Here is a 26,687-nt window from a genome sequence, read left to right as displayed (position 1 = left end):
ATCCCCCCCTCACCGCCCTCCTTCCCCCATCCCAAACTGTTTTCTGAACGCTTGCCAGGAAAGTTTAATGGCTGTGGAATTTTGACAGGAAAAAGCAGCACTGGAAGTTTGACAGGAAGTGGGAATTTGTGTCTCACCAAGGCAAGAACGCGCAGGAGAGGAAGAGCGTCAGTGCGCGTTTCCAACGGCGTCCCCCGGGAGAGATGGAGGGGGGGGGTGCTTCGGGTTTTTGCGGGAGGCTGCAGACTGACAGGACGTGATCATCTGGCCTCAAACATACATGAACGCCCGTGAAACAATGCGCATACGCAAAGAGCACACACATCATTTACATCGCATACGGCGCTGAAACAAGATCTTGAGTTCGACGCACACTCATGTGGAAGCTCGCAGCAGCTGCTTCTGACTCACGGCTCCCACCGCAGCAGAACCTCCGCTCTACTCTACTTCAACATACACCAAACCTCAACCTACTATGAGGAAAATATCAGCGTCAATCATCTCCAGCGACGGTGGCGGCGCGGCGCTCTCACAGCCTCTCACCATGTCACCACTTAATGTCGGCACATGTGCTCCACTCCCCATCCTTCAACCCACACCTCCCCGCCGCCCGGCCTCCAGAGACAGATGCCGAGACATGGGGACAGACGGGCCCGGCGACCCCCCACCCACACCGACCGTCCAGACGATTGCAGCGGTCTCAGAACTCAGCATCAGAGTGGGCGCTATCTTAAAAAAGTGTTAAAGTTGGGTTTCCCATATCTGTAAAGAAATACAAGTCTTTATTGAGTGTGATGCTGCTCACTTTGAAAGCAATTACACAAAACAGCCTCACCAAATGGTCCCAAAGGTCGGCGCGGCACTAAAATGTTGCCGTCGGAGGCATGTGTAACATTTGACACGGCAGACGCAAACTTTTGGCACTGTTGTACAAACGGTGAGCTCAGCTGGACGTTGAAGGAGACTCGAGGCTACTCAGCACAAATTTGTTGTACACAATGGGACATTTTGAACACAATCAATGTGAAACTTGAAATGGTCATGCAGGCATGAAATGAAGTCAATGAAGTAATATGTAGTAAAATCAAAAAATATGTCAATACAATGGATTATAAAAGTCGACACACCCTTTTGTGCACTCATGTTTTACATTTGTGTTCTACAAAGGTTTTTAATATTAATATTTATCATCAACTAAAAAGTGTAAAATAAAAAATGATATTGTTGATGTTTCAAAATTGGAAAAGTCAAAGCCGTATTTCAGCAATGAGAGAGATTATGCACAAATTGCTTGTGTTTCCTAATGGCGAGTCCAAGTCTGACTATCAGATCCTTATAATAAAAAGATCGTATAAAAATGTCTTTCCTCATTTGTTTTTATGCTGTGTGATCGTTTCCATGATTTTACTTTTATTTTGTGGCTGTTGGGATTGAATTTAAAGTGTATAAAAGTATGTGTTTTATAATGAATGTTGGGGATCATCGTATCCACATATCTCATTTGCGTCCTTCACTTTGAATCAGGAAGCATAAATTTGAAAAATATTTTATACCTTTGCGTGCATGCCTCCTCCTGCCAGTTGGCCTGCAGTGTATACAGGTGTGTAATCCAGTTTGGAATGTCAGAGACACTTGGGCCAAACTTTTGAATTTCTTATTCGTTTTCCTTGTGCTCCTATTTTTTTTTTTATCGTCATGGCGCATCACACGGCAAATCTCAGCACAGGATCAGTTGCTACCTGTCGCCAGGTTCGGGGGCACGAGGGCGGGGGAGGGTCTCGGCGGGCCCGGGACGGCGTCCACGGTAGCGGAGGGTCCTGTTTACTCAGCTGCGCAACTCCAGAGAGAAGAGAGGATGTGTTTGGGGCATCATTAATCACGGCCGCTGCGGAAGAGATAAACAGGCCCGACCCAGCAGGGATGCTGCGGCTACCACCGTTAAGATGGGGTGTAGCGGGGAGGTCACGCACGGGATGGGGGAGGTAGGGGAGTGGGAGGGGAGCGTTGTGCACACCAGGGGTTTGACCATAACACTTGCTCTTTGGTTCCACATCTGCATGCCTGTGCAAGCTTGTAAATCTGCATTCCTGCTCTGCAGCGGCTGCAAGTGCACGAACCTAAAACAGCCTTTTTTCCTCCTTAACAGCTTTGCCGTTAAACTGCACCTCATCTAATCAATATGCATTTTATTTATGTATTTTTTAGACATTTAGCAGGAGAACCCCTTTCCACCCATCCATCCATCAATCTAAAGTTCAGTAGTCGTCAAGAGTGTTATTTGACACCGAGCAGCTTCAGGGTTGGTTCCAAAAAGCCCCATTAATATTGCAATATTAGTGCTCCAAAAGCCCCCTATTACCACTAATATTTTTATATTATATGTCAAAACTTCCTCACAGATTCTGCGCTGAAAACTTGGCCAAGCGAGCGACGGGCCAATCAGTTCGGGAGCGCTGACAAATGCAATAAGCCAAAAGCTCCTTCCAAATGGGTTTTAAGATATTGTATTACTCTGTTTATGTAAGACTACTTCTTAATTATAGCGCGTGTGTGTGCGCCAGAGCCCTTGTGCGGCCGTCTAATTGCTCTTGATAGGCTTGGAAAAGTGACATCATCGCTGCCGCAGTCTGCAGAGGTCATGCTGGGGGTGAAAAGTGAAACGGGAGTGAAACAAGCAAAAAAAAATGACTGCAGACACTATAGACATACATATACAGTACGTGTGGATTTTTAAAAAAAATAAAATAATAATGGGGTTATTTTCTTGCTGTAATAACTAATAAAACATTGATTAATTAATTTGTTAATGCCTAATTTAACAGCAAAAATAAAAACAAAAGTTTTTGTTTGGCTCATTTATAGATAACATTTTGTATGTATGTTTTGTATGACGTTAAATAGTTTTGCTTTTACTCTGTGCAAGCCATATGCTGGGCTGGGGTAATACAAAAAAGAGGTCACCTTTGCCACCTAGTGGTCACTTTGTTGCAGTACAAAGCATTTTTCATATAAAGTTGATTTGCTGTTGGATGTTCTAATACATAATTGTGATGATAACATATTTTTGTGGGCGGTTTGGAGGAACTTGGAGGTGCATTGGACAGATTTTGTATTTTGTAATGCAAAGACACAGCAATAGAGGCCTTGTTATGGTGGTTATACTCCCTGTGGGAGTGCATTAGTAATAACTTTATTGCAAAAATACAGGTTCCTTTTTTAACCCCTATGACCACCCTACTACCCCCCCTTAATTTGACACACACACACACACACACACAAACATCGGCTTCTTTTGCTTCCTCGTGCGCTCTGATCCTTTAGTTTACATTCATTCCCTCTCTTTCTCCCTTATCCCCCTCTTTTAGCGATTTTGTTTTTGCATTCCATTGGTTGAAACTATAGCGTAAATAGATGCAGCACAACAAAGTTCACCAGCAGCATTAAACATGAAATCTTGTGGGCGTTTTGTTGTGATGGTCCTCCTGAGGAGGCTCGACTTGCATAGCGGACTGAAGCGCTACAATTGGGCTACATTCTCCCGCAACCTCAAAATAACATTGAAAATAAAATAGAGAAATGAAAACATCTCTGGTAAATAATGCCAACCTTTGGTTTAGTTACAACGATCTATTTTCACTTTTTTTTTTTTTTTTATACATGAACAGCATAAAGCATAATAATGTAGCTTAGTAAAGGGGGGCGTGACTGTACAACTGCTTGACATCTCAGCGCGTCACCGGCTGAAAATAGACCTCTTAATACAGCGTATAAAGCAACGTGTATATCTTAGCCTATTCAGTATAATAAAGTTTATCACGGATTTTTTTTTAACCTGAGGACCATTTAAAAGTGAAACAAGCATCCCCTTTTCATTCAAGCAGCCTTCCTGAAAAAAGTGCACTTCTTCTACCATCGCATCCGCTTCGCAAAGTGCACTAGAGTCAAAGCTTGGTTCCGTTAAGAAAGCCCATGCTACATTCTCACCTGGTCACGCCTTGCTACTACGGTTAAGGTTCACCCAGACTAGACTGACAAACACAGAATGGAAATAAAAAGTCTACACACCCCTGATCAACCAATTACATTAAAACTCCTGTAAATCTTAATTTATCTTCATCTATTTGTCATATCGTGAAAAAGTGGCATTTAGAGAAGGGTGTGAAGACTAATTATATCCACAGTACGTAACCCTAGACTGTTTTTATGCAACCTTAATCCAAAGCCTAACATTAGTCTGACATAACCCCTCCTATTTGGAAGAAAATAGAGCAAAAATTCAAAAAGGTGTCAGATATGATAAGATTTAACAGAAGAGGCGCTTTTCTTGTTTAATCTCCCGGTAGAAACGGGAGAGCTGTCATTCAGGTAGGTGAGCTTGGGGGAAAAGTCAGAAAGAGGAGGAGGGCGGCGTGGTTGGGGAGGGGGGGGGGCAAACAATGTCCTGCTTCGACACTTGTGAAGTGCACCCCCACTTCTATGTTGAATATTCTTTAACGTTCCATAAGGTCTTATTTGTTAACATAGAGTTCATACATGTTCTGTACACGGCCTCGGGCAAAAAAACATAAAAAGAAAAATTATGGCTGTCTATCAGATATACAGTTCCGCTGCTACGTGTGTGCATCCGCCAGGAAATGCCCGTGGAGAAAGAGGAAGAGGCGCGGCTACTCGGAGCGTCCCCACATCTGCCCCAGGAAAGTGTCGTAAGGGGAGCAACATCAGGAGAAGTTTGAGGTTGTCAGGGTCAACTGTGACTGCATAGACAGAGTAGTGGGGCAAGGGACGAAGGTGTGGCGAGGGAGGGGGCAAAGCAGGGGGTCTCTACGTTGCGTTGCAGGTGGGTGTGCGCGTGCGTGGGTGTTTGCGTGTTAGCGGCATTCCGGGAGAGGAGCATCTTTCGTCCGATCCACACCCGTCAAAGCGGGCTCTTAGGGTTCAGTGAGGCTGAGCACGACCCTGGTTGGAGGACAGTTTGACCCCGGTCAGACACAGCCAGAAACTCCCAGCGCTGCCCGACAACTCCTGAAATCACAAACGTTCCAAATATAGACACTAGAAAGTCACAGGTTTTTGAAAAATAGAAAATAGAATCTACATTGTTCAGTATTAGAAAGCGGCAACACAGTGTGATGTTTACCTGTGAGGTAAAGAAGGGAGGTGGTGATGACAGGGTTTTGGTGATGAAGAGGATGGAGGAGGTGATGGCGGTGGAATAGCAACAGGGACTCAGGACAGAGGAAGCAAGCAATGGGAGGAGGAGGCACTGACATCAGCCTGCTTTGCCTTGGAGACGAGACAGACAGAAGAAGAAGAAGAAGAAGAGGAAGAAGACACGAGACGAAGAAACCAGGGGAGTAGCAGTGTGTCGTCATGCTGAGCCACAAGGGGGCGACGGAGCGCGGTACTCACGAAGCTGCGGGTGGCGGTCAGACGTGCGTGTCGTGGGGTCACCACGACTGTGCCGCTCAGGCTGCGTCCCATTCTCCTCGGGTTGTCCCCCTCCTCGTTTGGCCCCGCCCCTAAACGCAGTCCCTGCAACATCATTGGCTGCAGGGAGAGAGGAAGAGGACAGGTCAGGCACGGAGATGAAAATCGTGACAAGGTTGGTGAGGGAGGGCATGGGGAAAGGATCACCTTGTTGAGGTAGGTGGGGGTGCTGGCGCCGTCTGGCCCAAACACGCTCCTCTCCATGTCTGCGTTGGGGGTTCTAGAGCGAGTTGGCCCTCCAACCCTGGAGATGAGTCGCTCTGATGGGCTGCAGCCTGCACCGGAAGAACAACCATATTAGGAGTGTCAGTAAGTTAGTCAAGCTTTTAAACCTTACCCTAATTGGCCAAGGTCTGTACCTGTCCTCCCAGCCTGCAGACTGGCCTGGTAAAGGGTGTCAAGCTCCGTGAGCTCTGTTAGTTCCGGCTCCTCACGGTCACAGCCGTGTTGCCCCGAGGCATACTGGAAGCCGTAGTTCCCCCGAGCGGGGTGCCGACCGGGCCTGGGCGCTTGCAAAGGGATGGCGGCGTAGCGGTCCGGTGGGGTGTCGTAGGGTGTCACCATGGCGTCAGGGCGATTTAGACTCCAGGAGGACCAATGGCGGGTGGCTCCGTCGGAGGGCGGCCAATGCTGAGGGGCTGAGGTGGAACTGGGCTGGGGGGGCTGCCAGAGAGGCGTGATAGGTTTGGTGACGGGGGGCGGCGGAGGCTGGGGGAGCGTAACCGGCGCCTCCCAAAAGCACAGCGGAAGCGACGGCAGGGAAATAGCCAAGTGCCTCCCCAAGGGTCTGACGCTCACCCCCCCAGCTTGGAGAAACTCACACAGCCTCACCCCCCCACTGACGTCACTGGAGGGGGCGCACGGGTGGGTGATGCTGAGGGTTAGCGCTGGATGGGGAGGAGTCACCGGGTGGCGATAGGTTGGAGGTGGAGGCAGAGGAGGCGGGTCTTGGCTCAGAGCTGCGTCCTCTTCCTGGTCATGGTCCTCTTCCTCCTTCTGATTGGGTGTCAGCAGTACTTGGACCGGGCCTGGCTGTTCACTGCAGGGAGGGGGGGACACAAAGAGTTGTTTGGCTGTCAGCTGGTTTGTGGAAAGGTCACAACAAGCACACAACAGGGTAAGCAAGCCGGCAACACACACGCAGCCTGGTGATGTATGGCTAGGGTTCTCAATCTTTTTCGGTCCAGGATTATTTTTTTTCCAAGGACCCTCTCATAATACAAACACTCTATTGTGTCTTAATTATGAAAACATACAATAACAGGAAATTTAACAGAACGTAAGGGATGAAATAGTCACGGTTGATTAATTGCGTGGCTGCCTTTGTGTGCCTTTACCACCAGGGAGCAGTATAACACAGAGATAGGAATAAACATGGAGATGGTCACAACTGCTGAGTAAGCTGCAGTAACAACACCAACCCACACGCACATACTCACACACATCCTGATGCCAGCATCTCATGCGCTGTAATCAGACTTTCCAAACAGCCATTTTAGCGCAGCGCGTCGTACGTCAACGCCGCGTAAAGTAATTCGCTCTCAGCAGGCCGCCATACCATTTCATTGATTTACATGCAGGCAAATGATGTATGTGCAACATTAGTGGATCCTATTTATCTGTGTATGTGTGCGCGCGTGTGTGTGAACAGCTCGTGCATCAATTTTTGCTCTTGTGTTTGTGTCTGCACGTGCACACACATGCCAGCACCCCTATCAACTCTTTTCAGCCTTAGTAATTACCCAGAAGGCTTTGCAGCAGCGGCTATAAATCAGACGCTAGTGTTGATCAATAGAAAAGAGGTGTGATGTCAAATTAAAAAAAAAAAAAGGAGAGCGAGGCAGAGAGCACTGAACATTTCACCCCCTCTTCCTTTCTGCAAGCAGTTTGGCTTGAACAGTAAATGGGGGGCTTTTAATAGAAAAGGAAACTAGGGCTACACTTTTGAGGCAGTAGAACCATCAACTCCTGCCCATCTGCAAAAGCTTTGAAATGTTTTCAGTTCAAATGTAAATGACATTTTTGATTTTTTTTTCAGATTAATCAGAAAAATCTGTTTTGTTGATTATTTTTACTGAGGAAAATAAATAGAAATTTAAAAAATCATTAAAAAAAAGTAAAAAACTATTTTTTGCAGAATAATCAGAAAAATCTATGTTTTGTCAATTATTTTTACTGAGGAAAATAAATAGAAATAAAAGAAATCATTAAAAAACGTTTTAAAAAATTCAGATTAATCAGAAAAATCAATGTTTTGTTGATTATTTTTACTGAGGAAAATAAATAGAAATAATTAATAATCATTAAAAAAAGTAAAAAGAAAGCTGTAGTTCCAGCCATCTAAATTTTACCCCTTCTAGGTCTCTGCAGGCTACCACTGTAGCCCTGAAGCACAGCAGCATAACGTACAACACGACACGAAACAAATGCAACCGCCATGGCACGGCACAGAGTGCTACAAAGAGGGAAAGCAGAAAAAAAGAACATACACAACTCTCTTTCATAGCCCAGCCAAGCTACACAACAGGTCACACACACTGACACAAAGACGAGGAGTCCAGCAGGGTTGCGGTGGGAGGCAGGTGGGTCTTTGTGGGTCACAGTGGCGGCGTGTATACCTGCGAGGCCCCTGTGGGCAGGGGGTGCTTCCTGACTCCCGCTGTTGCGCTTCCTGTTCCTGCCTGCCTTTGAGCGGGCCGCCAGCGCTCCTCATGCACGCGGCTACGGTCGAGCCGCTCGGAGCGCTAGCCTCATGCAGGGGTCTGAGCACAGCTGAACCCGCCACGTAGGAGGACAAAGTGATGAGGAAAAAGAGAAGAAGAGGATGACAAAAGGAGAAAGAAGCAAAGAAAGTGTGGTTATGATGTTATATGCAGAAGGCGGGGTGATGCAGGTGTACCGAATCAAGCGCCCGGCGAGTAGTGACGCATCATCATGTAGCCTGCGGTTAGTAAGTCAAAAATTCAAGGTCAAGGGACAAGAGACTGTTTTGAACGAGGGGCCTTGAACGCATCGATACGGATGCTGCGCGGCGGAGCAAAGGCTTATGTAAGCGCGCTGATAGTGAAGCCATCTGTCCACTCGCTTGTCGTCCTCGCACTTCATCAAGGTTACTTGTACTCGTAGAGGTGTGTGTGTTTTAGTTTCATCAACACGCTAAAGCATACGCACATAAACACGCGCGCACACACAGGAGGACAGACAGGACATAAATCTAATAATCCCACGTACAGGTTTACTTAGTGCTGAGCTGGGGAGGGAGGGGGGACCTTCACACCTGCAGTTCAGAGAAGGCACATACACACACGCACAACAATCTCAGTGATGACTACTTGTGCAGGCTACAAACATACACAAATGGCATGTCCATATTTTGCCACTTCTTTGCTGTGTGGGCCACAAAGACACATTCATACACGTCCTTGTAGTACTTCTATGGGGATGACGTTTCGCAATCTCGATGCTGTGCGCCTCAAACCTTTTATGTCGCTGTGAAGACCACAAAAAAATTGAAATTCCCGTGTGCCACAAACACACACAATATGTTTTTTATATTCCTTTGAGGGCTGCATTTTTAAAATTCTCTGCTGTGGGCTACAAACGCGTAAACAAACTTGTCTTTTGGCTAGAGTGGCGCAAAACCAAAAGTTGTCATTAGAGGGTAGTAGAGCACTATCGCTCATTTCCAATCACACACACAAATCCATAATGTCCTCCAAAAATGAATACCAGGCTGGAAAACATGCATTTCCTCACCACTCCGAGTCTAGTCAAATTTTTTCATGATTATTTTTGCTTCATTAATTCATGCCGTCTCACATCCTTTTTAATGAACTCTTGCAAATGTAATGCCAGAGTGCTGCGTGCAATTTATTATTCAGGCATTCTGCATTTTAAAGGGAGTACTCAAGGAATTATAGCGTGTTCCAGAATATTTCATATCTGTGGCAATTAAATGTAAATTAATGTAAATTCATCAACTACAGAGACCAAGTTAAGTTTGTTTGAAGCTTTGAAGGGATTTTTCTCTTTTCCATTTAAAGCAGTTACCAAGTGCCTTAAAAACATGTGGCACACTTTTTCCAAAATACCTCAAGGATCAAGACCTATTTTTCCAGCATATTTCATGTGATTAGATGTGCTCGTTTTAGGGGCGGCTCTGTCTCACACTGAGCCAGCCACCATCTTGCCCCACATACTGCTTGGCCAATGGCAAGCACAGCTTTCATTAGATTGGCAGACAGCGGGTTGCATTTTGCTGGCTCGTTCCTGCTGGCATTTGGCCATCTCCTCTTCCGCCTTGCTCTACCGAGAATGTTCACTGCGGCCAGCTGCTTGCTTCTAATAGCCGAGGCCGAGCCCAGAGTGCGGAAAACTAACAAACAACCAATAATATGAAATCATTTTTCTCCTGCATGGAAACATCTCCAAACTCAAATCATGCTGCCCATCCAACCACTTCAAGGAGTAACTGCAGGTTAAACGAATCTAATGCTATTATCTCCCTGCGAATCTTAATCCCGATCGGCAGATGTGTGTGTCATGGTAACAAAAAGATAAGCATTGGTTGGTTACCAAATGGAAGAGACAGACGAGCAGATGGGAATGGGGACCGGAGAGCCTGCGGAGCTCAGACAGAGACATTTACATATGTGAGTGACCTCGCAGTGACATCACACAAGCCAAAATTCATCAGGCTAAATTATCCGATTAGAGGCCCTACTGCTACCCCACAGACGTGGAGTTAGTCTTACCCTGGTGCTGGAGCTGATCCAGGTCCATGTATTTGCTAGGTTTGGGGTTGAAGCCCATGGCCGCCTCTTGCTCTGCCTCCTTGCGCTTCTGCTGCTCCTGCTGGCGGGCTCTCCTGGCCACTTCCTCCTGGAGCTCATCCAGCTCGCTGCGTCCTGAGACCCACAAATGAAGTCACTTGATGAGAATCTTTGGGAAAATGGTTGGGAAGACTTACAGTAAGTTGTAAATTTTATGACTTGGGGACCTGCTTGGCTAAAACATGTGAATGCAAAATGCTCTTCCTTCTCTTTGGGCTTGAGGTTTTCAGAGAAGGCTAAAGCAGTCTTGGTTAGGCTTGAAAATGTTCACTTTGAGTTAGTTTAACTGAACGTGAGACGAGTATGAGCGTTACCAGGGTTGGCGGTGCGACACCAGCCAGGTGAAGGTGACTCCTGTAGGATAGCGCCGGTGCTCTTTGACTTGGGCACTGAGCGCCATGATGGTCCGGACATTAGCGCCCGTTTTTGTTGCCCCACCTCCCTGAGGAGTAGAAAATTAAAAAGCTGATAATTGAGTTGTTTAGACGGCTGCGTTAGGCGAGTACTTTGCTACCTGTCAGGGCTGCTGCTGTTTCTCTCGCTGCTTTCGTAGCCGCTCTCCATCCTCTGTATCAGGCGAGGTTGGTGCTCCACCCCCCTCAGAGGCGGAGGAGCAGGGGGGCCCATCGTAGATCTGGGCTGCCCAATCAGCCTGGATCTGGCCTCCAGCACTGCAGCCTCCCTGCCCTCCGAGGGTTGTGAGCTCCGCGGTGTAGGCGTGGTGGGCCGCAGGCAGGGTATGGCCAGCTGGGGTGGAGGCGGGTGAGAGGGTCCCGGCAGGGTGTGGTAGCCCTGAGCGCAGATCCGTTGGCTGTGGCCTGAGAAGATGCTGTCGATGTTCAGAGCTTCTCTTCGGGGCCTCCAGGTGGGGCGGTAGCAGCCACCAGAGGAACTGAACCACAAATAGAAATCTTATTTAAGATACTTTATTTCAAGCATTGCTTTCCAGTACTTGCTACAAGACGGTCAGTACCTGGACTTGCTTTCGCTGCTGGTGCTCTCATTCTCCCAGTGAGGCCCCCCGACCCCACTCTCGCAGCCCCCCACCCCCGAAGAGGAAGAGGAGGACAGGGGCCGAGAGGAGGACGAAGAGGAAGTGAGCGGCCGCCGTGATGAGAGCAGGAAGACGGCCGTCTCCTTGTACTCTTGCAGGGGGGGTGAGGGAGGCCGGGGAGGGCCCTCCACTGCTAATTCTAGGAGGCAGAGTTATGTCAGGAAAGGGGAGGAAGGATCTTAAATGTCGTTGTCTAATCTTTCATAGATCAAAATGATCTAAAATGTTACGATTCGCATGGCTTCAAGATTGGGTTAGAGTAAGCAACATGCTATCGTTCAGCAAATAATGAAACAGTACCTCCTGTGTCGGCAGTGTGTGACGGCGTTCCGAGATCGTAATTGGGGACCACGGTGGTCTGAGAGTCGCTGGACAGGTGGCTGCCCGTGGACTGGTGCAGCGGCCGGCTGCGGTAGGCGCGGTGACTTGAGCTGTCCGTCGATGAGTCCGTGCGGGTGTCGCTAGAAATGGAGGGCTCTCGACCTAAAGACAGACCTTTGCCGCTTAATCCCCGACTCCAATATGTTTAGGAGAAATGATCCCGAGGGGATTAGGAGGTTGAAGGTTGACCTCCGGATGATCAATGCACATGTGTAATCCAGGGGTGGCAAATGTTTGAGATCAAGCACATTTTTATTCACTTTTCTACAATACCTACAGTTAGACCATTTGAAGAAGACGTATGAAATGATACATTATGACAAGCTGTTTATTATCCAAATAACCGCTACACCGTGAATGGGTCACCAGTCCTGTAATGGGCTCTTCCTGCAATGTCCTAAATGCCACAAGATGGCGCCAAAGTCTTGGCTTGTTGGAGTAATTGAAGTAGGTTGTCTTGACTGTTTAAGACCTTTACATGTCGAGGAGCCAAAGTTATGGAGAGTCTTTACTGCATTTGTGTAGTGGCAGTGATTTCTAAGGTGTTTGAATATATATCATAGTGGTTTGGGGTGATAGTCTGTGGTAGATTTGCGGTTTGAATGAAACATGTTTGAGTCCGTAACTCTAGTTTATTTGCTTTTCCCTGTGATGCGATGTGTGGCAGCGCATGTACCCGAGTCTTCGCTGTCGTAGCCGGCCTTGCTGCTGCCGTGCTGGAGCTCCAGTTGCGGGTCGGTGCCGGCGTAGGGGCTTGCGCTCTCTTGCAGTATCACCGGCGTCCCACGGGGGTCGGCGTAGAGCAGAAGCAGTGGCTGATAATGGCCTTTGATACAGCGGGACACCACGTCCTTCCACTTAGGGCCAATCTGAAGATACATAGGAACACCCCCCCCCCACCGCCACCCACCCATAGACACACATATGTAAGGCGAGTAAATGAATCCATATTAAGAAAGACCGTGTTGAATTTATCGCCTGAAGCAGAAGGTCAGAGACATCTGCAGTGTTGCTATCATGTGAACAAGGACGTATAGCTTCACTTACACTCACTGGCACATTCCTTCATACCACTCACATCTAAACGACCTTAACACGCAATCATGTGTGGACAACAACACGCATACACGCGCACGCACAGCCGGAGTCACCTCTTTGACGTGGGCATCGTCGAAGTACATCCATTTGCGTATCTTGGTCTGGAAGAAGAAGGTGGAGTAGTGCTTGCCGTAGTAGCACACCATGCCCACCAAGTAGAGCTCTGCCTGGCGAGCTCGCTCCTCTGTCACACGGTAGAACAACTACAGCGAGGGAGGGAGGCAGAGGGAGGGATGCGGGGAAGAGAGGGAGAGGTGTGCAGCGTGAGACAGATGAGTTCACGTGAATGCCAGCAGCAATTTTTTTTCCCTCTGCTTTTCTTTGCACCACAATGCCGTATGCAGTAATCCTGCGCAGTCTTTCCAATTGTTTGTTATATTGTGGTTTTATTTCTCTAACAGGAATAATAATCTATTTGTAATATTTGTAAATATTTTCTGTTACGGTTATATTTACAAACGTATGCAGTTCAGAAAATGAATGATTGGATTGATTGATGAATGTTTTTAGTTGTAATCAATACAGTACATGGGTCAATAATAGCTGCCATTGTTCCTGTGTTTATTGTTTTATGAGTATAAAATCAAAATATGTAAACCATCTCAATGTGAAGGAGTCTCATAATTTAGTAGCATTCTCTGTTGGATTTGATGTAAAAAACACACAGACACACATCAGTGACCTTCAACCTCAAAAATGTTCAGCTGCAAAATTCTGTTTGTCTTTCCAGAAGAGTAGAAGCTGTTATAGTAATTCCCCAGGTGTCCTGATTCATATATATTTCATGAATATTCCAAATGAGCCAAATTCTACCGCTTCCTTTTGTCTGAAAACCCGATGCGATTCCGTCAAATAGCGTGTTAAGCGGCACATTGTCTCTCATTCAAGAGGCACGACGCACATGATTATCCAAATTGTCTTCTATTTATCGCAAATGGGCTAATCGTCTCGGCGACGGAGAAAAGACGTAAGAAACGATGACAGGAAGTGGAGGCAGCGCTGCGGGGGGAAATGGATCCAGTATTTGTGACATAAAAGCACAAAAGGCATCACATCACGCCTGCGACGACGAGCTTCATCTCAGGGTTGAGGAATGACAGACAGCAGGCGGAGAAAAGCCGACATGATGGAAGGAGAAGTTGGCAACAGTGGTGGTGTTGGGGGGCAGTAGAAGAATTTGACACGCTATAATGCTGACTCATGCATTATTCATGGGAATCACTTCAGAATGAGTGTTTCTGAGATGTTACAGCGGCATTGAAATGCAACGACATTGCTCGGTCATGACACCGCTTTGCAACGCGTGTGCCCGTGTGCGTGTTGTGTGAGGGCCGCCCGAGGAAGTCCCCGAATCACGATTGTGCCATTTCTTCAGTGATATGTCTGAGGGTGGTCATAACAATCACTTCCTCAGTAGAGCCAAAGGTTATGTCCATCACAATTATGTGATATGTTTTAAACAATCATTCTATGTCTAAAGGTGTTTTTAAAAACAAAGCCCTACGTCAGGGGTGAATTCATTCACTGGCCTCATCGGGCAAGTTTTAAAAACAGAAGCTCCCAAAATGTGTCAAAAGCCAACTGGGCAGCGGGTGAAGAAAAGATGCCCTGTTGGCATGACAACCACATCCCCTCCTCCCTCCTCCCATGCCACACTGTCCACCAGGGTTTTATCAGCTCAGGCCACTAACCACCTCTCTGTCCTCAATTTCAAGGTTAGGGAAGCGCCGCCTCTGCCGACAGGTCCTCTGGAGGTCAGAAGAAGAACTTTTTCATATTGAGATAGTATGAGTGGAGCATGTCAGGGAAACCAAATCCGGTTTAGCTACAACAAACACTCCCCCAGGAGTATGTCTTAGGTTGCAGGAAAAAAAATCTTGACGAGTTGACCATATTGATATCTTCAGGTAGCCCAAAGTAGACACAACAAGCCCTTCCCCTCAGTGATATCTGTTTGCACTGAAGCCAAGTTGTGGCAGCAAACCAGCAGTTCGCTGAAAAAGCAGTTTGACACTGTCAGACCCTAACTTTGTACTGCAAATTACTGCCACCTACTGGACTGGAGTAGAAGAACCTCACTTACGTCTCCCAGGCGCAGGCAGGTGCCCAGGCTGTGTATGACGTCCTCAGCCAGGTCAGAGTGGTCCGAGTCCCACACCAGCCCGATAGAGACGATCTCTGGCGAGTTCATCAGCACGCGGCGGATGCGTAACACCTCTCCGCAGTTACTCTGGGAAATCAAAAAGTCAGTGAGAAAAGGACAAAAGTATTAGAAGAGTCTTCCTTTTCACTTCCTGTATGTCGTTTTGCACATGTCATGTGACGTGTGCGGATAGCGGCGATGTTAATAATGGTGAAAGGGTGCGGACGTCACAGGGACATATTTGTCCCTGGAGCTCGTTGCCAGGTTCGGAACTGCATGTACTGGATGCTTCCTTTTGAGTCATGACCTACCACAGAGTTAGAGCACACAAATAAACACACACACACACGCAAACATACACACAAAGCGTTGGCATAGCCACCACGGAAGCAGCCTGAGAACACCCCGGCGACCGTTGGGCTTTGCCAAAACAAGCCTCCCACACACACATATGCAGTACACAGTGGACTCTCTTTGAGGAATTGTGGGACTCGTGTGGCGTGGTTGGCGGTGGGGAGCTTGCTTGGCTGATCCTTTGCCAGGGTCTGCCTCTCCATTCGCAAGAGGACCTTTCCAGCATGTTATATAATTACACTGGCGGTCAAATGAAAGTGTTGGTCTGCAGAATACTGATCATGGAAACTCCTCGCAACTCATTAGACACCACAGCGAGGAGATAATCCACATTTAATCAATCACGAAACGAAGGAGCACTAATGATGATTTATTATCTTCAAAGCAGCCAATCTGCAACTATAGAGCACGTCAAATATTCAAATTTATATCGAACTAATACAGTTGGTTGCACAAAACCTATGCAGCCACACTTTGGATTTTTTTTAAATAATGCATAGAACACTTCATTAATTAGTACTTTACTATAGTTTCAAGGTGAGCCAAACAAGCACTTCCCTAAATAATGACCTAAGGTGCTTGGCCATCTTAAGCCGCCGCAAAGTCTTCAGGTCGGCAAAACAAACGCGCCCTCAGTGATATCATAAGGTGGGCATAACAATCACTCCCTGAGTGGGCCAAACTGTCATGCCCTCCGTGAAATATCTTAGTGTAAGCATAACAAGCCTTGTGATGTATTCAGGTGGGCAGAACAAGCACTCTGTCAGCGATATGTCTTAAGTTATGCAAAACAAGCGCTCCTTAAGGGATATGTCCTCAACTCCACACAAAAAAAACTCTCCTTCAGTGATGACTTCATTGGGCAGAATAGAGACTCAGCCATGTCTTCAGATAGACAAAACAAGCGCTCCCTCATTGATGCGCTTAGTTTGGTAAGACAACGTTGCCTCATGACATCCTTACTGATGTCTTAAGGTGAAGAAAACAAGTGCTCCCCGAGTCATAAGTCTTAAGGCAAGCCAAACAAGCAGCCCCCCTGTGATGACTTGAGCGGGGCAAAACGAGCCTCACTGGTGTCTTCAGTCGGGCAAAACAAGCACTCCATCAGTGATATGTCCTAAAGTGGACAAAAACAAACATTCTCGCAGTCATTTCTCAAGGTGCTCGAAACAAGCGTTCCCTCAGTGATATCTTAAGGTTGCAGTTGCTGCTTCTAACGTTAATCCCTTAAATTTATCATTACAAGTGTCAATCAAAAGTGCGCATTATTTTTCCCAGCATTTTTGGAGAGTTGCTGCAGCAGCAGCTCAAGATGAAGGCAGGATGGATGGGGCGGGGGGGGATAGTCCAGGGGGTTCCAGAGCTTTGTAAAAAAGCCCACAGAAGAGCCTCTTTGTGGGGGACACTTTTTGGCAGCGAAAGGCTGCCGCCGCTTGAAGCCAAGCTGGATCCATTCGCTTCCCCAATGTGGCAGCACAACACACGCCATCCTCATGGAGTCCCTTTAGCAATCTATTCCAAAATTCTCTGCTAAGTTCGACAACAACACTTGAATGTTCTCCTTCCAAATTGTCTCCAAACACAAACACACGCGATACAAATATAGAGCCTCGCTTTACAGCACACCGGCGGGTCGATGAGGACAGGTCCGGAAAAAATGCTGACGGTGACAAAAGCGGCGGAGAAATTTGTCGAACATGCAAATGAGCGGTTGGTTATGTAAGCAACACAAAAAAAAAAAAAACATCTGCGATTACATTATATAATGCACACGTTATTATTTCATGGTCTTTATTATTAAACGGATGTAGATAAAATGGATGACTTTTCTGCAAACTCAATTAACTGCGTTAAAATGGTGTGTAACCGCTGGTGAATGTGTGTGTGTGTGTGGCGAGGCGCTCTCACAGGGCAGTTGCGCAGGTCTCCCATGTTGCTGGCGTTGCGAAGAAGTTCCCCAAACATGTCCGGTGTGGCTTTCTCGCGACACTCCAGCATCTTCACCGCTTGGTTACTACGGCAACACACAACCGTTACATCATTGCTTGTTTGTGCATGTGTGTGTGTGCGTTCTTACCATAGGGATGTGGTAGATATGTAATGAACCATCTGAATGAAGGGTAGCGGGTCCGACGTGGCGCCGCAACTGGTACACACGCACTGCGGGTTGAAACACAGTCACTCCGTTAATATACGTACATATTAAGATGTTAGCGTGTGTGTATTCGTGTGCACACGCCTGCTCAAACAGGGTCATGGCAAACTTCTGGTGCGGGATGCAGTGTTTGGCCGTGCAGATATCTTCTCGGCTTTCTGCGCTGATGTGGAAGTGAATCCGCATCAGAAGATTTTCCTAACAAGACAAAAATGGTACGAAATCCCGCTTAATTCTCGCCGCAGCACAATTTTGAGTGCCTCATCGGGTCTCCTTCAATCTAACTTTGCCGCAAGCTTATTGCGTGACTCACAAAGCACTCCGCGGCGTCGTCCATGATACCCAGCTGGAAGCGCTGCTCGTCCTGGAAGGTCTTGGCCAGGGCGCTCCGAAGCGCGTCGGATGGCAACACCCGCTCGCTGCTGAACTGGAACTGGGCAAAGATGCTCTGTGGATTTGAAATCAGATGGTGTCAAAAAAATATCACCGTGTAAAAGATAGTGGAGCCAAAACTGATAAGGTTAGGCCATGCCGTATATATTTCTTGTAAAAGCTCAGACCAGTATGATTCAGGAACCGAAGCGGAGGAACAACCCGTCAGAGCGCCGAGCAACAAATGTGTCGACGACGGAGGCGGCCGGGCCTCCGTAGCAGACACCATCAATAATACATTTGCGCTTATTCTCCCGACAAAAACAGACCGCAGAGTGCTTTGTAGTGGCGAAATAGAAAAGCGAAGCAAACTGTTGCAAGGCGAAAAAGTATGTTTAGAAGCCAGACACACAAAAATAAACACCGCTTTACAACAGACTTTATCTGACCCCAAATCGTGGCAGTGGGTACAAACGTAAAAATAGTGAAGTTCATCGCCAGATCTAAAATGGATGCCTGGAAAATAATTGAACACAGATGTGTTTTTTCCACAATTAAAAAGAATTCCAGTTATTTTGTGCTTTCGTCAAAATACTTTTCGTCTCAACTTTGTCTACAATCACTTCACTAGTAACTAATAGCTAGCTTTAGCTACAATCTCTGCTAGGTGGCGCTCCATTAATAAACATTTGGGAGGCAGCGGAACAAGATGGCTGCAGTCATACTACAGGAAGACGACATTATAAAGCAGTTGAGGGGCTTAGCTGGCATTGGGAAAAGTAATGTAGTCGTGCTGATACTGTGTGTATGTGTGTGTGTGTGTGTGTGTGCGTGTGTTATGACTGCAGCAATGCGCCAAGGAGAATGGAGGGGGAATATACCCTACAGAGAGAAAGGGAGATGGAGGGAGGTTGAAGAGGAGGGGAACAAGGAAGGGATGGGGTGGAGTGAGTGAGCGTGCATGTGTGTGTATGTGCTCGCCTGTGTGTTTGTGTGCGTGTGTACACGCGGCAGTCCAATTGCAAAGTTTGCAGCCATCTACAACAACTCCCACATTCATTCATCTTTCTCCTTCACTCCCCTCCTCTTCCTCCTCCTCCCATCCCATTCTCCTTCTCTAGTGGAAAGAGATGAAGTGTTGCAGCAATTTCCAGTGGGCCAAACGCCACCGGATGCTAACGTAGCCTTTTTGGCTAGCTCCCGCGTGACTTTCACGTTTCAACTTTTTCATCGATAGCTTGCGAAAATATGAATCCATCGTCCCGAAACGTGAATATAAATTTGGTCCGGAGGGATTAAATGTATCGTTCATTTTCATCACATACGCACAAAAGTGGATGCGCGTGTACTGATTTGCGTGTGTGTGTAAGAGGCAAAGTGTGTGCGTGCGTGGGTTCTGCTTAGCTCAGCGCTTTCAGTCAGGCCAATTAATTACAGTGGAGTGCTGTGGAGACCCACCAGTGTGTTGCTGCCGCACTACAGCACATTAGTCACGGCGCTACGCCTTCGCTCGGGCCACATGTTGGTCACCACTGGAGCAACAAATGTCTCATTGAGCAGCTATCGTAACATTTTAAACATATTCTACTCCTATGTTATTTCGCACTTCTTTTGACATTGAAAATGCTTTTTATTCATTTTCATCCACTCTGTACCCAAGCAAATAATATTTTCTAGCATGTTCTAGTAACCAAGACATGGTTTACCAGAAGAAGCAAACTAATTGCCCGCCATCACTGGCCATCCTCATCACTCAGAGTGAGCCACTGTCACTGTGGTTTGAAATGCATTATGGGCAAAAAAATATATTTCTTTTTTGCCCATAATGTATTTCAAACCACAGTATAATATAAATATAAATAAATATAGGTATTTTTTACCTTGAGTGCACAGAAGATGCAAGAATCTTCCATGCATTTGTGCGTGGTCAGCTGGCGAAAGCTCCTGCGGAAGATGTCAAGATGCCACAAAACCTAAAGAACAAAACAAAGGCAAAGTAGTTTTATAGTGGCATTAAAATGTGATCATTTGGAGGATTCACCATGAGGTGTGCGAACCCATTTTATTTTCCTTGTGTCCTCTTTTTAGAAAAGCGGGGAAATGCCAAAGATAGGGAGCTATTACATGCGCTTCTTTCAACAGTAATCAAATGTAAACATCTAAAAACCTTTGCCGCTGTGGCTTGATGCTGGCACACAGTTGCCGTGGAAACACGACATGCTTTTTCCCAGCACGTTGCCTGTCCAGGTGCGTTTTGCTGTAGTCAAAAAATAGCAAGCGAGGAAGCCAGAGAGAGGCGGAACTACTCGAGGGGATCATTTGTTCCGACAAGCGGCGGCCATTATCAGTGGAATTTCTGGCGATAAATAAAGAAATAAAAATAACAATGAGATCAGATAACAAATAGAGCAAAACAAACCCAATTTGCTGGTGGATATTTTTAATTGATAAGAAAAAGATATTCGCATAACATCAAGTAGTTGCGCTGGACTGACTGTGACCTGAATGGGCAATCAACACTCTTCCTCCTCATCCCTCTTTTTTTTTTCTCCCTCCTCCTTCAACAGCTCCTCTGCCCTCTCTCCAACTTCCACTAAGCTTCTGCTTTAGCTTATCACTGCATCCTCCATCTCCTCATCTGGAGCATGGAGGTGTGTGTGCGCGTGCCAGCTGGACGTCTTGAGAGGTCCACGTGTGTGTGTGTTTGTGCGCACGCACGAGCTGAGTAAGCATCTCCGCAAACAAACACACAGTCGCTTGAATGGTGCCAAAAGCAAAGCAGAACATGCAAACACTCATTAATACGAAGCTTATCTGGCTGCCATGTTTAATTATCAGTTAACGGCAATGTGTGTGTGTGTGTGTCTTAGTTGGAGTTGTCACACTTGCAATGAAGTAAGCTAGATGTTGTCATTTTGGTGAACATCCAGCAATTTTGCTAAAGGCAACAAAGTAAAGAAAGAAATGCTGCATTATTGTAGAAAACAAACACAGGTAGGGCTTTGAGTTTTGGGTTAGGGTGAAAGGTCATTGTAGGTGAGGGCTTATGGTTTCCGAGTCACTGCGTCACTGACCTGCAGGGCACTGTTCAGGAAGCAGCTGTTCTGTCCCGGCTCATTGCTCAGGCCTTTGCTGGGCGCGATAGAGGTCATGGTTCTTGGGGTCGCCAGCCCCTGCACCCCGCTGACCGCTCCGCCGCCGGACGCAAAGTAGTTCCTTTTCCACGACATCCCTACGTGGACGCCCCCGTTCCTTCGGAGGCTTCTATGTCACTCCCATGAGAGTGACAGAAGGCGAATGGGAGAAAAGAGGAGAGAGGACGGAGGCGGTGGACGGAGGCGCAGCAGTGTGTCTTGGACGGGGATTTGGCCCCCATGCAAGCCGGCCCCTCTCCAGCCGTGCTTCACTTCTTCAGAATCCGCCTGCTCCCTGCCAGAGCCGCTGTTGGCATCTGTTTGTCACTTGTCCTTTGGCAAGTCGTCCTCTGGCGGCTCCTGTCAAACGAATGTTGTTTGCGCCGGCCAGACGCTCCCATGTCCTTTCCTGCCCTGCGAGACAGAAAAAAGACCCAGCTGTCAGGCCGCATGGGTCAAACGCTGTCTACTTTGGGCAGGTAAACAACAACAGACAGCGGAATTCCCACAGGCAGGTCGGTGATTTGAAAGGTGAATGGAGGAATCAACTGGCACTCGCCACCATGACTAATACAGACCCCTATTGTGAAAGTCTTTAAACAGGAAGTTGTCCATTTTTGACCAATTCCAGAGCGTGTGCTTTGATTAAGTCCTACGCAGGAATTTGGTCAAATGAGCCCCAAATGGAAGCAGGTAACCTTGACGGATGGTTAGTTAACTTTAATAGCTCATCGGGCCATCCAATCACCTGCATCCAGCAAGCAGACTCTGCTCTGAATAATTACCACCTTATTGCTCATTATCAACTCAAAATAGCAACTAAAACATTGTGTCCGTTATACTGCACTGATGGAACCTTTGTTTATTAAAACAATAACATCATGATTCTTGCCATAGCTGTGTTGCTCCACCGTTGGTGAGGTCTGAAGTGGACTGATCTGTTTAATGGACACTGTTGGCAGCCAGTGGAGTTTTCATTCGTCATTCCGCTATGCATATTTGACAGTACAAACAGAGAACAGCTTTCTTGGTCGGATTTGGAATCTTATGAGGTCTAAAATTGCATCAGTAATGGGACACGGAAATCAAAATCTATTCATAATCACGATTTAATGACAAACCTGGAGCTTCTGCCAGCGAGTGTGTGTGTGTGTGTGTGTGTGTGCACAGTAAGCACACAAGTGCACACAATTGCATAACACCACGGGACAGCAAGCTAGCAGAGCCGCAGTGCCTTTCGCCACTTTTGGCAAAGTTCCCTTCCGTCTTTTTGCCAGCTTGCAGTGCGGCCACAACACCCTACTTTTCTTTGAAAAAGGCCAGAGGGCTATTTAGCTAGATAAATAGTTAGCCCGCTAGCTAGCTATAACTAATTAGTTTGCGAGATATATCTATCTATCTAAAAAAAAAAAATCACATTCAGTGCAGCTGTGCATAAACACTCAAAATCCAACTTGCCAAACGGATTTATGGAGGGATTTGGCAGCCAGTGCTCTGTTTTTCCATTTTCCCTCTCCCAAACAGAATCACTAACTTCTGTTTTAGCATACAGTGACTGTTTGTGCGTGCGTGTGTGTGTGTGTGTCGCCAAGTAGGTGTAGAGAGTGCAATCACACATCTTTTTGACTGCACCCTACAATCTCACACAACCAAGATCACTCAAGTGCTGTTATTTATGGCCCTTATGTGTGTGTGTGTGTGTGTGCTAGCAAGCGTGCATGTGTGCGCGTGAGCATGCAGGTCCCCGCTGAGTGGGTGTGGAAACTGCGATCACACATCCTCTTTCTGACGCTACCCTACAGCCTCGCACAAGTGCTGTTATAAACGATGGCCTGTGTGCGTGCGCGTGTATGTATTCCAGTATTTGGCTCGTTACCATGGAAATAGGCCAAGCGGCAGGCACGCGGGAAGAAAAGCCGAACCATGTGATATTAACACAAACACACTCGGATACACACGGGCACACACACAGACACATGGGGCCGGCGAATGATGATGATGTGTATTGATGGTGGAGAGTTCCTGGAAGCCACAGCGAGTCAAGGCACTAGTCAATCAAATTCCCTGACCCTGCACTGGCGGCCATTAGGAAAGCAGAGGAGCGGCGGCAAATTTACCCAATGAGGCATTCGGGATCGCCTTTGTTGCTATTAAGCCAGACGGGATCCGCAGAGTCCACGTCCGTGGCTTTTTTGCGAAGCTTGCGCTTTTTCAGAATTATCCAGAACTTTGATTGATAAAAGCTGTCAAGTTCAAACTGAACACAAAGTTATTTGCTTCTGACGTGTGATATTCTTAACTGTTTGTGATTAAACGCCAGGTGGCCTCATGATGACGTTCACACCCGTGAAGAGCAATCTGCACGGCCAGCGTGAGTCACACCGCAGAGTCGTGACGTCGCCTTGGGATGTCAGAATAATCCCGGGCGCTTTGTCGGGACAACCGATGATTACTCGCCGATCGATAGGAGCCGGCGAGGGCACGGCCGGAAGCGTTGAGGAAAGACATCTGTTTCTGCTAAACCGTCACAAGTGCCGCTAGCACGAACATCGCGTCGCAAACGTACGTGTGCTGCAGATGTGACAAGCTAAACCTGTGCTATTTAATCACATTACATAAAAAGCACACAACACTAAGGACGGACATGATCGTTGTCAGTAACATCTGACTTCGGCCATTGTTTTCAATGTTTGGGTCAGCGTGTCAGTGTACCAGTGTCGCCGGGAACAAAAGCTCTTTGACACGTGCACGGAAAAAAAAAAAAAAAACAATCAACCTGAATTGAAGCTCTCCTTGTTGCTTTGTTCACTTTTCTCTCCAGTGACCTCTACTCCCCGCATTCATCTTTCTTTTCCGAAAAGAAAACTTCACGTGTGACCTCACGTGCACAGTGGGTTTCCTTGTAAGTGGGTTATGTGTAACTTCAAATAGCCCCTTTTGACAATAGCGAGAGAGCCTCAAATTCATCCTCCCCTCCCACTTTTATATCAACTTATACATCCTCGTGCAGCGTGTAGGCGTGTGAACGAACGTGCAGCCAGAGTCTGGGATTTTCTTCAAGGTCATTTTCCCGCATAGACGGCGTGACCGCACGACACAAGCGAGACGCAGCAAATCGAGGCACATGTCCAATCACACGGGCAGCAAATCGAAAACGGCCAAAGAATGCGTTTAATACGCAGCCCGTTACATAACGGGACGTCACGTGAAGATGTTGGGGTCGCGCAGAAAACAAATCGAAGAGGCGGACAATAGGAATGAGCGGGGTGTTAGATTCAACCTGTCGTGATTGGTGGGGTGGAGAGAGAAGGCGCATTGGCCGGGGATGGTTAAGGTCAAAGGAGACGTTGAAGCATGCTTTCCTTATCCCTCACTCCTACATCATCCTCTCACTATTGTCTAATCTGCTCCCTCTTAAACCAAAACGTCTGTGTAATCCCGTGCATGCAGACTGGGTGTGTGTGGAAGGGGGGGGGGGGGGGGTCCACCATTGAGGCAGGAATGCTGCAGTTTGAAATGTCAACGAAGGGGGGGATACACACGACAAGTCGTATCCGTGTGACTGATTTTACACACTGAAATATGAAAGCAATGTCTAGATTTGACAAATAGATCCATTACAATTTGCAAACATAAAAATGCATGGACCATAGAAACGGCCAAACCCCGACTCAGACTTTGAAGGACATTCAAGCTCACGACTAAACATGTGGGAAGAAGTGTTAGACTTTACCCCTGCGCAACTTTCGGTTTTAAGTAAGAATCGGCGTACTGCTGAAACAACCAAAATCCCGCCTCAGACTCTTTCTCATGTTTTAAAAGGACACGGCTGGCATTGTTGGAAAGTTCACCTCTCAAAATGCAAAGGTGGACTCATTACTTCCCTGACAACTTTCTTCTCGAAAGTGGAAGAGCTGAAACACACATTTTCAGCAACCCAACTTGAAGCATCAAAACAACGCCTGCTATATCGTATTGACTTAAACTCCAACGGCAGCTTGTAAAAGACGACGATCGTGTGTTCGAGGGCATGCCGTCCTTCGCTAACGGTCTGTTGTGTTTAATATTAGATGAAGTAAGCGGCATAAAACCACAAGGCCACAGCGGGAATATTTTCTTACCACAGATAACAGGGACCACAAAACAAAAAATAATAAGTCTTGTAAAAGTCAGTTAAAATGATAGTTTCCAACACCCCCCCAAAGGGCATCTGACAGTAAGGTTATTTGAGTAGGCCCGGCCGGCCCGCACTACATCAAAACAATGTTCCCGGTGACCACGGAGAAGTCGTTTAATAGGCTGATTACATCTCGGCAGGCTGTAAAAACATACAGTAAATTCACCGAGCCATTATGTTGGTGTTAAAAGAAGACGCTCATAAAACAGCTCAGGTGCCTTTTAAAATGCTTTCTTGTCATCCGTCATCGGCTTCACGCAAGCTGTTGAAACTTTCCTTACAAAGGCGTTTTGCCGTGTACTCAGACTGTCAGCAGTCACTGTTAGTCTAATCAAGTGAATCGCTCCTAAAGCTGGAATATTTTTAGGATTAAACTCCCTCCCCACCTCCCACTGGACATTTTCCACCGGATGAGCCACAGTAGCAACAAACACTGGAACATTTGTCCAATTAAAAAAAAAAAAGATGACACTATTATTATTATTATTACGCAGCAGCATCGCAGCAGCAATGGCGTCCAAAGTCATCAATCTCAGAACCGCGACGTTAAATCAATGAAGCAGCCACCCGGCAGCGTATGACAGTGTAGCGTGAATTGGGCCCCGGTAAGAGGCTGCGGTTTGTTGCCCATCCATCAACAAGTCCAACACAACTCCTCACAACCTCACAGTCACATCTAGAGATGCAGGAGACGGACTGGACGTGAGGGTGAACTTGAAAGGATGCCGGTCTAGAAATGAGCATGCGCACGAGAAAGTAGTGACCCTGCAACCTGCACCTTCCCCGCCCACCACACACACAGACACACACACACACATTGCTGGTAAAAGATTTGTCGCTCATCCATCAACAAGTCCAGCCCCCCCTTGCGTCCCTCCAACCGAAAGCAAGACCGACCCATAAGCGTAAGAACATGACTGGACACCTGTGACAGGATGAACTTGAAAAGGATGTCATGCACGTTTAAGGGGAAATGCGCTTGCACCAAGACGAAATAGTGACCCTGCAACACACACGCACGCACTTACGATGATGATGGGCAACACACTGACTAAATCCCCATTACACGCGTGCACCTCTGCAGCATCAGCCATAGAGCCAAGTGCGCACACACACACGCGCGCATCCACAATCTGTTAATATTACTCACCCCGGATGCAGTCGACAACAGTCTCCGTCCGCTCGCGTGTCCCACCGTGTGATTTAACGGCGGAGAGGAGGCTGAGCCGTGGGCGTATCCGCTCAGCTCGGCTCCACGCAGCCCCCACCGGCGCCATCCATCCAGCGCTGCGGTCGCGCGGTACGCCGCTGCTCTCGCGATACCTCCTCCTCCTGCTCCTGCTATCCTCCAGTGTGCGCTCATCGCGATGCCGCCGCCTACCGGGCAAGCTGGGGTGCTCAAATATGCGAGGGGTGACGTCATCGCCGTGGGTTACCTGCGTAGCCTTCACTCACAGTGGCAGTTTAAGGGGACATGTGTGTGCGCTTGCTACTACTTCT

General features: G+C 47.3%; 1 protein-coding gene across 3 annotated transcripts; it reads right to left on the bottom strand.

Annotated features, from left to right (window-relative positions):
• Positions 1 to 3,147: 3,147 nt before the first annotated feature.
• Positions 3,148 to 26,648, bottom strand: LOC119137948 (inactive ubiquitin carboxyl-terminal hydrolase 54-like). Of its 3 annotated transcripts, none has more exons than XR_005101054.1 (21): positions 26,338 to 26,648; positions 20,951 to 21,424; positions 19,757 to 19,849; positions 17,818 to 17,952; positions 17,589 to 17,702; positions 17,427 to 17,509; positions 17,258 to 17,363; positions 14,936 to 15,082; positions 12,906 to 13,055; positions 12,431 to 12,623; positions 11,674 to 11,856; positions 11,293 to 11,512; positions 10,834 to 11,211; positions 10,634 to 10,761; positions 10,242 to 10,394; positions 8,106 to 8,259; positions 5,847 to 6,526; positions 5,635 to 5,762; positions 5,410 to 5,547; positions 5,138 to 5,283; positions 3,148 to 5,022 (listed from the first exon to the last, which is right to left on the bottom strand). XR_005101054.1 is itself a non-coding variant. In XM_037277518.1 (20 exons), the coding sequence occupies exons 2-20, from the start codon at positions 21,104 to 21,106 to the stop codon at positions 4,936 to 4,938; spliced, it is 3,426 nt and encodes a 1,141-aa protein (XP_037133413.1). In that variant the 5' UTR covers positions 21,107 to 21,424; positions 26,338 to 26,647; the 3' UTR covers positions 3,148 to 4,935. The 3 variants fall into 3 exon arrangements, 1 of the variants encoding a protein (XP_037133413.1); XR_005101055.1 differs by having other exon boundaries at positions 4,965 to 5,052; XM_037277518.1 differs by lacking the exon at positions 5,138 to 5,283 and having other exon boundaries at positions 26,338 to 26,647.
• Positions 26,649 to 26,687: the final 39 nt, after the last annotated feature.

The sequence above is a fragment of the Syngnathus acus genome, chromosome 19, assembly GCF_901709675.1.
Source record: "Syngnathus acus chromosome 19, fSynAcu1.2, whole genome shotgun sequence".
Classification (NCBI taxonomy): domain Eukaryota; kingdom Metazoa; phylum Chordata; class Actinopteri; order Syngnathiformes; family Syngnathidae; genus Syngnathus; species Syngnathus acus.
This window is presented reverse-complemented; position numbering and strand designations above follow the sequence as displayed.